The sequence below is a fragment of the Pygoscelis adeliae genome, unplaced genomic scaffold (genome assembly GCF_000699105.1).
Source record: "Pygoscelis adeliae isolate BGI_AS28 unplaced genomic scaffold, ASM69910v1 Scaffold6, whole genome shotgun sequence".
Classification (NCBI taxonomy): domain Eukaryota; kingdom Metazoa; phylum Chordata; class Aves; order Sphenisciformes; family Spheniscidae; genus Pygoscelis; species Pygoscelis adeliae.
The window spans coordinates 6,027,088-6,041,207 of NW_008825075.1; the positions used below are offsets into that span (position 1 = coordinate 6,027,088).

Here is a 14,120-nt window from a genome sequence, read left to right on the forward strand (position 1 = left end):
TATTAGGAAAAATTTCTTCACTGAAAGGGTTGTCAAGCACTGGAACAGGCTGCCCAGGGAAGTGGTTGGGTCACCATCCCTGGAGGTGTTTAAAAGACCTGTAGATGTGGTGCTTAGGGACATGGTTTAGTGGTGGACTTGGCAGTGTTGGGTTGACGGTTGGACTTGATGATGTTAAAGGTCTTTTCCAACCTAAACAATTCTATGATTCTATGTTTGTCACTAATTTAGCTGGTGTCACTACTGGATCTGCTTTCTGGATTCTTATTTTTATGCTGCAGTTTCTTTAGTCTCAGAGTCTTCATAATCTTTTTTCCTGGGTATGAACGTACCCTGTAAGGTGGCTGTGATTGAAATACGGGAGGTTGGTAGCATAGTCTGGGGATGGTGGATGGGCTTGCCCTGTGTGGTGTCAGTGTTCCTTGTACCTCTGCACTTCCACAAATAGTCATGGGATTTCTGAGTGTTCAACCCATGCGTAATTTAACAGATAGTGAGATTGTGTGCTGTGGGGTTTTTTTCTGATCCTAACTGTGACAAAAGGAACGCGTAGCTCCTCGGTTTCTTGAGCAGTGGAGAAGCAAGAAGAGTGGTGATCTCACTGTCACAGCTCCTCACCCAATTAAAAGCATTGCAAAACTCCTACTTGTATACTGTTGTTCATTCTGTCATGAACCTCTGGTTAAATTTCCTGGGATTCACAGTGTTGGGAGTTGGCAAATTAGGTTTGCGGTTGAGATGATTTCTAAATAAACTCTTAACTTGACTTACTCTTGAACAGTAATGTTCTGAGGAATTTATCATTTAGGTTGAAAATTATCTTTCAAAAGGTGAACTTTACTAGGATGGGGTTTTGGTTCTGGGAACCAGTGCGTGATTCATTTCAGCCTTGATTTGCTTTGAAGAACCTTTGAAATAATTTTTGTACAATTTTGTTTTATTTTGAACAACACTATTGCATACCTGTCCACATCCAAGCCTGTGTAGGATACCACCTTTGGAACAAATTGATTATCAGCAAAGTTACTCTGATGTTAATTTACTGTTTCAGTTGAGACTTTACATAAAAGTGCAGTCAAAGCATTGAAACTTAGCAATGTTGCTACTGTACTAATTGCAATTATCTGGCACATTTCTGTTTAAAAGTGGTGAAATTCATAGCCCATTCATGTGGCAAGGATGTTTCACATCAGCAGCTGTAATTGTCTTGTGGATGACTTTTCAAACTATTGTACATTAGAGATTGTATGAACTTCAGAAATGAAACCTTGTAAAAAGCTTTTTTACAGGAAGTTGCAAGATTAGGTCAATAAAAAAATCCTACTTACAGGTCCCAAGTTGAAATTCCTATCTGTTAACTTGGAAAGGAAAGAAACCTTTAAGTAAGTTTCAGAAAGCTACCGACATCTTTGAAAGCAGAGAGAGAAATAATTTTGTAAAATTTGTATTAAAAACAGTTTGTAGGTCTAGGATGTAGATTAGTGCAATTTTGGCAGTGAGAGAGAAGCTGAATAAATCTTTTTTGTACTGCAACTCATCTTTTTAAACTGAGCTACAAAACTGTAGATGGCTTTTCATTATTTTTTTGTGATGCCAAAATGAGCAAGTACAGGCTAAAACCAGAATTGGGGATAGATTTCCAGAAGTTGCTAAATGTGTGCTGAAAAGAGGTAGAATTGAAAAATGTATTGAATAACAGTATTAAATGGCTGATTGAGACTTGGGGATTTTTCCTCTCTGCAGTTTCAATGTTTTGCAGCTTTCAAGCAGTACAGGGCACGTGTTTTCAAAGTCTTCTAGGGGTATTGACAAAGTCGGGTACCCTCGCAGGAGATGAACGGAGCTTACCCATTCTGGCATCTCATCACCACTGCAGGCTCCCTCGTTTGTGATGATAATAGAAGCAGTTGGCTTGGGTGGGGTTTTCCCCCTTATACCCTACGCCATTACTGGTTTAGATGACTTGGCTTGCAAATGGCTCGTCCATGCTGGTGTTCCTGTAACCGCTGCAGAAGTGATAACTGTGAAGGAAAACAGCAGTGCAGATTAGTGTACAATGTCCAAGCTTTAAATTTGGAATTTCCTAGAGGAAACATCTTTCTTTTTATTTTGTTTTCAAATGTTTGCATCTTTCAGCAGCTAAGTGTCAACAGAAATGGGTCTGGGCCAGGAAAAGGTGTTCAGGGGTTTGTTTTGTTTTGTTTCAAAAAGGTAAAATGCTTCTTTTCTCCAGGAACTCCCTGGGAAGCACAATCTGTACTGCCAGACACGCCAAGAAAACTGGGTTTCCTGAGCGTTCTGCCATGGTCTCTACCCAGCGTGTAATGTTGGACAAATCACTTTACCTTACAGAACCTTTATCTCTCCATAAAATGACTTACCTTCTGCAGCCTTGAAAAGATTAGTTTATTTTTTTTGAAAGATACTCAGGTCTGTGCAACTGACAGATGATAGCTTGTCTGGATATGAAGTCTCATGCTGTGAATTATAAATGCTTTCTCCTTCTCAGTCCTGAATATTTGATGAAGTGGGTGTGAAGTGCTTTAGGCAAACTTCAGCACAAGCAGTGGTGGGCTTTGACATCTAGAGCATCTGAGGAAGGGAGGGAAATCGGTGCATTGGTGCATGAAGAGAGGATATCACTTTCACCAAAAAAATGGAAAAAAACACTGAAAAACCTCTGTTCTCTTAATAGAAGAATCAACAAACATCGCTTTTCTGCCTTAATCCTTCAAAAACCAATAAAAAGGTGTCATTGTCTGCTGAAGACTATAATTTAGGGATATTTTGTTGGTCTGCTTTTTAATTGATTTCTATTTTAAACTGTTACTTGAGGAGAAATTGGGGACTAGCCTATGAACTATTTCTCTGACCAAGACAGAACTTGGTTCTGTTTATTGCACTGAAAGTATGCACATCTTGATCATGTTAGCAAGGATTTCTCTTGAAGGGTGGGGATTTTCTTGGCAAGATGAGCGCCACAGAGGCAGCCAGATAATCTCTTCATTTCTCATTACCAGATGCTGCAAAAACAGAGAATTCATGCAAGTGCTATGGCTGATGGGGAAAACTCCTAAGCTGAGTCCTGAACCTTTTTTCATGTACTTGCATTCCGGCAGCCTTTCATTTCTATCCACTGCTTCATCTGTTGTGATGCCTTTCCCGCTCTGTCCGATTCTCGTACACGCTTTTTACTGCCTTCCTTGACCAGCTTGCAGCAAACTACCATTTAATGGCATGAAAACAGTTCTACAAAATGCTCTTTGGATAAGATGGACAAGCATTCAAGAGCTTTAGCGGAGTATGGTAGAAAAGCAGCGGCAGTGGTCAGGAGGGTTTAAAAATTGAGACACAGTGGTGAAGGGTGGGCATCTGCCTCTTGCCTGAGCTTCCTTTCCAGTTAGTATGAATGTTTTCGGTATAAACCCTTCAAACAGCCATCAGACTACTTAAAGCAGTTGTGTGGTGAAGATGTGTAGCTGTGATGTGCACAGCTTAAACCTTGGGCTCTGTTTTCTAGTGTCTGGTAGTGGCGAGCTGTGGTGGCTAAGCCAGTGTCGGCTATTTGGAGCCCGTCTAGGCTCTCATCTGCATGATATTTGTTTTCAGCTTTGTTCAGCTGTTCTTATCTGTTTTGATTTTCTGTTTGTTTGTTTGTTTTGATTTGATTTAATTTGTTTTGGGTTGGTTTTTTTTTCTTTTTTTTCTGGAGTTCTGGAAGGTGACCCAGTTAAACTTGCTCTTGTTTGATATTTGCCATTTCTACCCACTGTGGCTCCTTCTTTTTGATGCAAGTATTCAGTCCTATTGTGAATGCAGAAGTGAGGGAGGAAACAGTGTCAAATGAACGCAAAGAGCTATTTGAGTGTTTGATGCACATACTTTTGTGGCAGAAATGCTTAGCTGCATTTGTTTCTTTGCTGGTAGGTTAGGATTTGTAAGCAGATATATTAGACACTGGGGAAATCCTGGTTAATTAAACAGCTAAAGACAGGTTAGAAAGTAAGAGCTGAGGAGACAGCAGCAGTTAAGTGGTTTTTTTGGCAGTCCATCAACAGGAAGGGGATTCATTTGAATGTTTCTGTCTTTTTTTTTTTTTTAAGGAGAAGAAATACTCTTTTGCATGGGCTGGCAAAACTGCCTTCATTTTTTATTTTTTTCCCCCCTCTTTCTTCTTCCCCCCAGACATGCCTAGCTTACAGGATTCTTCCTCACACATCTGCTACCACAATCATAAATTATTTTAGGATTAGGTGATCAGAAATTGAGGGCATGTCTCTGCAGAAGGGACTGAAGAGGAAATTTTGTATTTTGGTTGCTCTGTGCTGATGGAGATCTTGGGCACAGGGCAAACTGGAGATCTTGATTTCTCTGCATATTCTTTTTTTGCAGCTGCAGTATTCTTTCCAACTCTTACCAGTACTTTCAAGCTAAGCACAGTGGCTTTGATTTGCTGCTGCATTGTCATTGGATATAGTTGTCTGTGTTGCTCCTTTTAATGTTGAACATTCCTAAGCTTTTTGGAGGACTTACATTTTTCAGTGGTGGCTGTCTTACCAGCAAGCCAAGTTTGCCAAGCTACCTCAGAAAACAGTGAGGAATGGGGAGATGCTGTATTCTCACAATTGTCTCTATTCAGCTTTTGTGTGTGCTAGAGGTAGGCATTGGTGTTTAAAAAATTTCGAACCTTTTGCAGTTTTCAGTAGAAGATTTTCTTCCTCTGCTTTTGGAAGTTCAAATTGAGATCAGAATCCTCTAGGTTTAAATAGGGAATGCATGTGACTGCATATTAGGTCTGTTTTGTTGAATTAGATCCATGTCCTTGATTCAGCCTATTCTTTGGGACAGTCCTTTTTTTTTATTTTGTCTCTTGGAAAAGTTAAATCCAGCAAGGGATTGTACTTTAATACCCTATAAAACTGAGGGTGACTTATTCCGGCCGGAGGTCAATGTTTATATTATTACCCCAGGGGAGAATTTGCACCTTGTCAAAGCTGAAGAATTCTGGCATCTCCCTGCCAGTGCCTTCGTTTCTTTCTTAATCTCCAACACTCTTTTTATGGCTTGTTAATTCATGCTGTCCTCACTATATTATACTCCAGTATGAGTGCAGGCTGCCGAATTCAGGTTTTCATAGTGATGCTGTACTTTTTTCATGAGCTTGTGGTATAGTGTGTGGGTGGAGTTGGAAAGGGAAACAATTAATTTTGGACTGAGCTTTAATACTTGACATTCTGCTTCCATCTGATAAGCAATATGAGTGGGATATCTTCAAGGAACATGAATCAGTTTAAGTCCATGCACAAGAGAGATGGGAACAGTAGTGCTCAAGGAAATTTCCACTCCTCTGGAGGGCATTTGTACGATGTGCCTTCTAAGGTAGCAGCTGGCGCGTTGCATGAGGATGAAGAAATAGGGGAGTGGAAATAACCTGGAGGAGCACTTTTGTGAGGGAAAACCTGATGGGCAAGTACAGATTATAGCACAGAATTGACAAAGCTTTGGCAGTAGTAATCTGCTGGTTCGCTCTGTTCTCTGCCCAAAGAATGGTGTGTGTCTCCCCCCGTTTGCATTTTTTAATCCAGAGAATATCTTGAAAGAATTATCATTTCAGAATGGTTTTTACCATTTTAATGTAACAGCTGGTCAAAAGGAACATGTAAATAAGCAGCATATTCTTTTCTAGAAAGTTAATTTAATTCTAATTATGTCAGCTACAGAGATTAGTATGTGACTATCCTGAACGTGACTGTTGAGTGCTACCCAGCCATGAGTTGTTACGTATAGGGTAGGTGAGATACCCTGCTACCACAGGCTTCCCATTCTGGACTGTTAGCAAGACTTTGCTAGCCACCTAAACCTTGTTCACATCAAGGCACTAAACTGTAGGTCAGGATGATGGGGATTTATTTCCAACATTGTCGTATCACTCTCTGGAAGATTTGGCAAAAGGGCGGGGGAGTACAGAGCAACAGCTCTCCTCTCTCCTTTCCCTATTGGAAAATATATGCATCAAAACTTTTTTTTGGCAGGAATACGCAGATTCCGGCCACTTTTAATACTAGTGAGGGAACAGCTTGAAATTTCTTGTTGTAGTCCACCAATGTTGAAAGTTTATTAAAAACAGAAGAGCTTTTGTTTGATTCATTTTTCTTTTGAATTTAAAATGGCTTCAGTATAGTAGACTATATTAATTTCAGCTTTATCAGAGCAATGTACCTTTTCTTACTCAAAGTTTTCAGCTGTGTTTTGGGCTAGCTGTACTTGAGCAAACTTACGTTCTTCTGAACTTCGTAGCCATAGGATGCTCTCTAGGTTATCTGTTTGGCTCCGTTTGGTTATTAAAAGAAGGTAACTGTGAAACACTCCAGGTTATTCTGCTGCAGCTTGCAAGAGCATAAGTAAAATACAGATTCCTCTCCAGGGTAGCAGAGCATGCCCTTTCTTGGGGGATGTTTTGCTGCCACCTCCTCATCCTCATCATATTCCTGTGAAAGTTCACTTTTCCCAGCAGCCTTAAACCTTTTTATTACTCAAGCCTTTCCAGGCTGAGCGGAAGATGACCATTTTGTACTATGAGTGGTACAAAAGATACAGTGGCTTTAATGTTAATCAAAGGGCCTTTTTTGTGGAGAGAGAAGACTATCATGCATATTAGATTGAAGTTGCCAAAGTAGTAGTTGTCTGTACTTAAGCAATATGTCTGCTTGCTGGTGTTTAATTAAGTACGGGAACCATTGATGTGGCATGCTTCAGTTTAATAATCCAACTTTGAATGAGCTTAATATATTTTTAGTTTATAGCTAAAGGGTGAAATTGAGCAGCATCTTTTTAGAATAAATAAATAATTTTAAAAACTCTTTCAGCTGCTTATTCCCTTCTCTGTATTAATCCTCCCTCTCTTCCCTTCCTCCTCTGGAGTTTTACCACCCTTGTGAATAATGAATGAGCCTGAGGATTAAACTGTGTGTTTCTCCAAAGTGGAGAAACACTCCTGTCTGTGTAAAACAGCTAACCTAGTTTCAGTTCTGTGCAGTGCTGAGAGATTTTTGCTTCTAATGGAAATAGTGGGGGGTTTTTTAATCCTTTGGCATTCCACGTGACTCCTCTGTAGCATGTCTGACCCTTACTTGCTGCTGAGCAAGTTTCAACCAGCTGCAACTCTTGCAAATCCATTTCACTCATTAATAGACCTTAAAGGTCGGTGTGGATTCCTGCATGCATGGGAGAAGCTGTCGATATTTTATCACTTTCTCTTAAGGTTGATGACAGGAGCACATCTACCTTCAGCGTCCTGATCAGTGGCTCTATAGGCTTCAGCCAGCTCATTTCTGAGTCTTGTTTCTTGAATGCAGCTTTGCTCGTTGCAGCTGCCCGTTCCCGTTAGTTGGTAGGAGCAGAACAGCCTGGTTTGAACACGGTCACTGCAGACTGGCAGGCACACACTTACTTCTGTATTGCAAGTTCTCTAAGGCAGCCTTTTCTGAAAAGGGGAGGAAGGAAGAGAGAGGTCTTATTTCTGTTGAAAAGGCATGGTCATGCCAGAGTTGGTTACTAAAGGATAAATAGCCTTATTTTTCCATTTCTTTGGAATTGCTTGTGTGAATTCTAGCCCTCAGGATGCCTACAGTGTGTATTCCTCCAGTGCTGCTGTGATCATCAAACTCCCCTAAAGAAACATGAGTCCTCTGCCTGCAGAACGTGACTGGCATGAGTGGGCAGTGCCTATACCTCAACAGGTCTTGTTCCCATCCTGGAAAAAGTCCTTTGAGGGAGAAAGAATGACTTCATTTCTGTGCTTCTTCAGTCCTTGCTGCTTGTGGTGGGACTCCAGAAAATACCGACAAGGGCTTCTGCTACTTTGGGGAGTAGGGGAAGGGCACTCAGGAACTACATAGAGATCTGGCTGTCTTGCTGCATACATCAGCAAGCAAGTATGTAACTTTTTAAACTCAATTTATTATAGCACTGTCTCTCTTTAAAATCTAAAAGGCAAATTACTGCTTGGTCTCAGGGTGGTTTTGTTTTTGGTTTTTGGGTTTTTTTTTGTGATTGGTGCATCTTTAGTTATCCAAATAGTCAAAGAGTACTTTTTCATATTTTGTAGTTGCTTTCAGGCCTGCAGGTTTAAACAAAATATTGTCTGCATCCTAGCCAGTATTTAAAATACTGAAAAATCGTCTGGCTTTTTTACCAATGTCTTCTTTTAGTCACTTGAAGGGCAGCTATACTCTGATTTGTTGATTAATTCAGAATTCATTTTTCTGTGAAATGAATATGGAAATGATGTGGTTTGTTATCGCTCTTATCTGTAGGTACCTCTGTAGTAATGTTGGAAGTACTGAGGTCTTGATAAGGGGATAGAGGCATTTTGACATACTCATTTTGCTGATGTTTTGTTCATACAAATGTGTTCATTTAAAAACATGATGAGAAGTTTTGTTTACGTAATGCTAGACTTTTGGTCTTTCTGTGCATTGGTGTGAACTTGTTGCTTTTGACCTTTGCTTTATAACTATCTTACCTCTTAAAAATAGAGATATTTATTTATTCTTCTAGACAAAACCTGCAGGATGTTTCACTTGAACTCCCTTATGCAACTTCTCTTTGCAGCCTGAGATTTCTTAACGCCTCTGCCAACAAACTGGAAATGCTTCCTCCAGCCACTCTTTCTGAAGAAACCCATAGCATCTTACAGGAGTTGTATTTGACCAATAACAACCTCACAGATAAATGCGTACCCTTGTTAACAGGCCATCCACACCTGAAAATCTTGCACATGGCTTACAATCGCCTACAGAGCTTCCCTGCGAGGTAAGTAACTGGTTTCACTGCCTCTGGCCCCCACCGGTGGGTGGGCATCATGAAACATTTTCACAGCGAGAACTAAATTGCACAGAAATGTGGTGGCACAGGCTGTATTTTGAACGCAGTGATACTGCAGTGGGTGGATTCACCTGCTATGCCCTCTTGCACATTGCTACCCTCTCTTGCATTACAGAGACAAGTGAGTTCTGCACATTAGTCGGTGTGTTTTGATTGCGCTTGAAATTTTTTTCAACTGGACTAATTCAGCATGACCACATTATGCTTTTGAAGTCAAGCAAGGAGGTCTTCTGTTTTCCCTGGCTTGGTCACTTTGCTTACACCTGGTGGGCTTCTCCTTACAGCAGATTTGTGAGCATAGCAGTCTGGAAATGTCCTCTGAAAGTGGACTAAACTCCACTGGGGAAAAATCCTCTCACTCCAGAAGGAGATTCTGCCTTGGCAGCAATTTCTGTACTTTCAATTCACTCTGTTTTAATCAGAAATCTTTCAAGTGTAAGATGTGCTGTAAAGCTGATGGGGTACAACCTTGGAAAAGAGATGCCAGTAAATAAAGGAAGAGACATCTCTCTCCTTCTGTGATGTTCTGAGCAGCTGGGCAAGGGGGAGGGAGGGAAATGAATTAGGGGGAAGGGCTGAGTGGGATGTCAGAAGAAGGAAGGGAAAAATTGGGGTGAAGTGAGAAACTAGGGTTGAAAGAAAGGGGAAGGAAGGAGGAAAAAGAGTGAAAGTGAGCTGGTGAGCAGGGGAAATGTAAGCAAAATAAGTCACTTGAAAAGTAGCGTTAGCAAAACATTGACAGAAGCAGCACACATTTTGTTCCAGAACTGTGTTAGTGTCTGATGTGAGGAGAGGTGACAGGCACTGCTGTGAACAAGGACCAAAGTCTGCGATTTTATTTTCTTAAAATAATGAAAACCACTGCTCTTACCACCGCTTCAAAATAAAATATGCGTGTCTATTAAAAGAAAAAAATTCTCAAACTCCTGTTTTCATAGCAAAATGGCCAAGCTGGAAGAGTTGGAGGAAATTGATATTAGTGGGAACAAACTGAAAGCCATTCCAACAACTATCATGAACTGCAGACGTATGCATACAGTAATTGCTCACTCCAACTGTATCGAAGTCTTCCCAGAAGTCATGCAGCTTTCTGAAATAAAGGTAAGGAATGAATGCGCTTTGGAAGAAGCAAGTATAATGCAACTTTACCAATTCTATTCTCCCCCTAGGTGTCTCATTGCTACAGGATAGTGTATTTATTCTCAGAAACCACAGAGATCTGACAGCTGCTTTCTCCTCTGAGATCATATGCAAAATATTTGCCCCTGTGCTGCCTTAAAGTGGAAGGGAAGAAGAGCCTCAAAATCTGATTTTATGCTCACCTTCACCAGATCCTATCTTCTCTGCCAAATAAGTGTTAATTGTCTTCCTGTGACAGTCTGTTATGATACAACTTAAACATTTGGCAAGAGCTATGCATAATTAACTCTTGCTGCCTTGGCAATTGGTTGATTGTGTAGGAATGGACTTTGTTTAGAGTGCATGTTAAAAACTGCTGAAGCTGCAAAATGGGATAGGCCTTGGGGACAGAGATAAATTCCAGGAGCGCAGGATTTGAGTATTCAGGCAAACTACTTTAATTTTCCTAATTGCAGTCATGTTTTGTACATCCGGAGGAATGCTTAATCCGTCTCTTGTTTGTGTTTCTAGAAGTAATTCTGTACTTTTCCTGACACTTCTTTTTGTGGGACGCATTCTTTGCTTGACCACGCTGAAGAGCACTACTGCTTACCTTTTGTGAATCAAGTTGCTGCTTCTCGCTTGGCTGTAGTGTAGAATATTTTGCGCTGCATGCTATTTCTGCTGGCCATAGCTGGGGGACGGTTAACTCACAGCATACAAATCTTGTGATATGGCAGAAAATCTGTCGTTCTCTGAGGTTGAGAACTGATTACCTATTCACGGGCTCAAAACAACGTAAGTGTCCTTCAGGCACTCTGTGAAGTCAAAAGGCTAAGTTCCCAGACTGCCGTGTGTGCCTCAGTGTCTGGGGTCAGGCAAAGCAGCAGGAGCAATAATTCTGTTGGACAGCAAGTACATGTAAAGATGAGCTTTGTGGTTTTAGCCAGGAAATCTCAAACAAACTTGTGGGGTTTTGAATACTCCTCCCTCTTTGGAACAATGGCCAGAGGAAACAGAGGGCCATTTAGAATCAATCAGAAGCAAAGCCTTTTTTCTTAGAGGAAGAATTGGGCTGGGGGAGCAACACTCTGTGCAGTAAACATTTCTTTAAAAGCATGAGGGTGGTGTCAACCAAAAAAAACCAAATGAGGATAATGTAAACATGCTGATAGGGAACAATCAACTTTTTCCTTTTGTTCCTGCTTTTTGGGGAAAGCTGAATGTTTTATAAAAGCATCAGTATTTAAAGTGCTACTCTGCCACAATGCTTAGCAGAAAAACGCTCTTGGAAGACCTGGCAGTTTCTTCCTGCTGGTTCCCTACAGTTATTTAGTTCTCTTTAGCAGAAGAAGGAGGCATGGACATCACTAACTGTTTTGGGATTGCAGGGATAGCGTGCGCGACTTCATCTAAGAGGACACAGTGCTCTAGGACTCCACCTTTGTGGAAAGAAAATGCCTGGTCAGTACTCAAGCCTGGTTTTGACTTGGGTGAGATGAGTTCGTATAGTTGCCAGATGGGAAGGTGCCTTGTTGGGCATAGGGGTTCTTCTGGCCTCTTGGAGATTTCTCTAGGTCAGGGTTGGTGTTTGTCAGTTTGGAGGTCAAGCTTGTGCTGCCTGGCTGTATCTGTTACTTAGCTTAATTGGAGCTCTTTCTTAGGTATGCGAGAGCATTCAAAATGTGCCAAAGTAAGTTCAGAATTTATTGTCTGAGCATGGATTTGGTTGTTTGGTGAAATAAGCTTGCTTGTAGCAAATCACCAAGTTGTATAGTCTCATGTCACCTCTGTGATTATATCGTATTTGATGGTTAATTTTAACTGAGGTGGCATTCAAACGCACTAAATTTCTTGGGGAAACTGTTACCTGAGGTAATGGCTGTTTCGCTTTTGTATTTAATTAGCCTGAGAGGCTGACGTGTTATGTTTTTGGAGTCAGTGATACTGGAACAGTTAGTAGCAGCAGTTACTATGCTGTCTGACATAACTTCAGAAGGAAAGCTAGTATAAATGATGATGCTTTTACACTTGCAGTAACTCCAGGATGTCCAAACACGAGGTCATTTTAGTGATACAACTGTCTCTAAACCTTTTTTACACATTACAGTCAAGGCTACAGAAGTTATGTGTTGTCCTCTGTGTTAAAGAGCCCAGTGGATGTCTCTGAGATATCTTATACAATATGGGGTTTAGGGTTTTTATTGTATTTTATGACAGTTATTTATACTGTTAGTTAGGTTTATATGTGCACACTGAAATGTCTTCTGCGAATGGCCAAACAGCTGGAAGCAAACACACCTGAGTCAATGCCCCAGCAGACTCTTCCTTACAGCCGTTGTTTGACTTCAATTTCCTTGCCTTACAAAATAAAAAAGGGCACTTTTTAAATTGTTATCCAGCATCCTGGTGTTCTTTCACAGTCAAACAGTGGAGTACTCCTTACTGCTTGAGCAGAGCTCAGTGATGCAGGCTTGCTTTTCCCACCTGGGACCTAGCTTTACTTTATCATCCCATTTTTGTTGACTGATGAGTTGCTTCTCTTTCATGGTTGTCTTGCTGGGCTGCTGCAGTGGGGGTGATATGGAGGTTTCTTGTCACAGTTTTTGGTCCAGCTTATCTTTCACAGGAGCAGTACCTTGAGATCCGAAATCTAAGTGAAGATCTAGTAGCAGTAGCATCTTAAAGATGAAACTCTCAATGTTTGGTAGTTTTTCTCCTAGTTAAATAGGTTAGTATTGGTATGGCCATCTTCAGTCACGACTGGAGATAACTCAAGTCCCTTCTAGCCTTGGACAAAACAGTTACAAAGCTGTAAATGCAGTGTAAGCAAATGCTGAATATTAAACCCTGTCTTCCAGCTGGCCTGTCCAGTGCAAAATCCTGTGTGCAGTTGCAGTTGTTGTTCTTCTGGCGCTGCATGGGTGGGGCTAAACCAGCTTGCATTAAAATAATGTATGAGGAAATAGGGATCAGTTAGGAAATACACTTTCCTGCTTGCCTGGGGAGTAGAATAAGGACTAAATTTAACAGATATGCAGAAAGTCCCTCTTAGCCTGTTCTTCAAATAGTACAAATAAAATCTAAGAAATCCTAACCTGATAAATAAACGATCTTCACTAGTGCCTAGGGACCAATGGATCTGCTGTAGAGCGTTGCTACCTTTGGCGTATGGGGCATTTAATGAGAACAATGAAATTACTGATTTTTGTACTTGTTATTCCAGCATGCTCTTCCATCAAATTTGTAATGACATTGAGGTGTTGAACACAGCAAGGCCTGCTGGCAGCTTCTTTAATCTGCAAAGTAATTACTGGCTCTCTGGAAGCAGCAAGAAGTTGTGCAGAGGAAAAAAGCTCACTGGAATAACTGTTCTGTTAAGCTGTCTACTATTTTGTTTGCGTGACAGATTTAAACTCCGATTTCCTTATCAGGCTTAGATAACGTCAGCAGTTTGTTCGTTGTAGATAATAAGGCCTCCATATTCGACAACCTCAGGATTCAAGGTTTGGGTCGGAAATTTGTTATTTCCATTCAGTGTATTTAATAAAGCGTTAGGAGATTTTTCTTGTCCAGATTTTACTAGGTTATCTTATGCCTTCTTCCAGCTCAGGACCCAATTTCTTTGAATATACCAATAAAAATGAAAGTGTCTTGCTTGTATCAATGGAAGTTATGTAATGGTCAAAATGTGCAGCTAGGAAAAGCCTCTCCCCGCCCCTTTCAGCTTTCTGTTTTATTAAAGTTTTTGAAGTCTTTCTGTTTTTGCAGGTTGAAAGTAGAAAATGGTCTTTCTGAGAGATGTGGATAGTTTTTCTATCCTCTGTTAAATACCAGCCTGCTCTGTCCTCTGAAAATTACTTTTTTTTGCAATTTTTGGTGAATGCTACACTGGTTGTCCTGGTTTCGGCTGGGATAAAGTTAATTTTCTTCCTAGTAGCTGTGTTTTGGATTTAGTATGAGAATAATGTTGATAACACACCGATGTTTTAGTTGTTGCTACGTAGTGCTTACACTAGTCAAGGACTTCTCAGCTCCCCGTGCTCTACCGACTGAGAAGGCTGGAGGTGCACAAGGAGCTGGGAGGGGGCACAGCCAGGACAGCTGACCCAAAC

At 40.8% G+C, this 14,120-nt stretch overlaps 1 protein-coding gene across 1 annotated transcript in view; it reads left to right on the forward strand.

The window, feature by feature from the left end:
* Positions 1 to 14,120, forward strand: part of PHLPP1 (PH domain and leucine rich repeat protein phosphatase 1) — a 69,064-nt gene that overhangs the window by 42,366 nt on the left and 12,578 nt on the right. The window contains exons 11-12 of the mRNA XM_009326697.1: positions 8,614 to 8,814; positions 9,825 to 9,987. Coding sequence (XP_009324972.1) covers positions 8,614 to 8,814; positions 9,825 to 9,987 — 364 coding nt within the window. The remainder of the gene's footprint in view (positions 1 to 8,613; positions 8,815 to 9,824; positions 9,988 to 14,120) is intronic.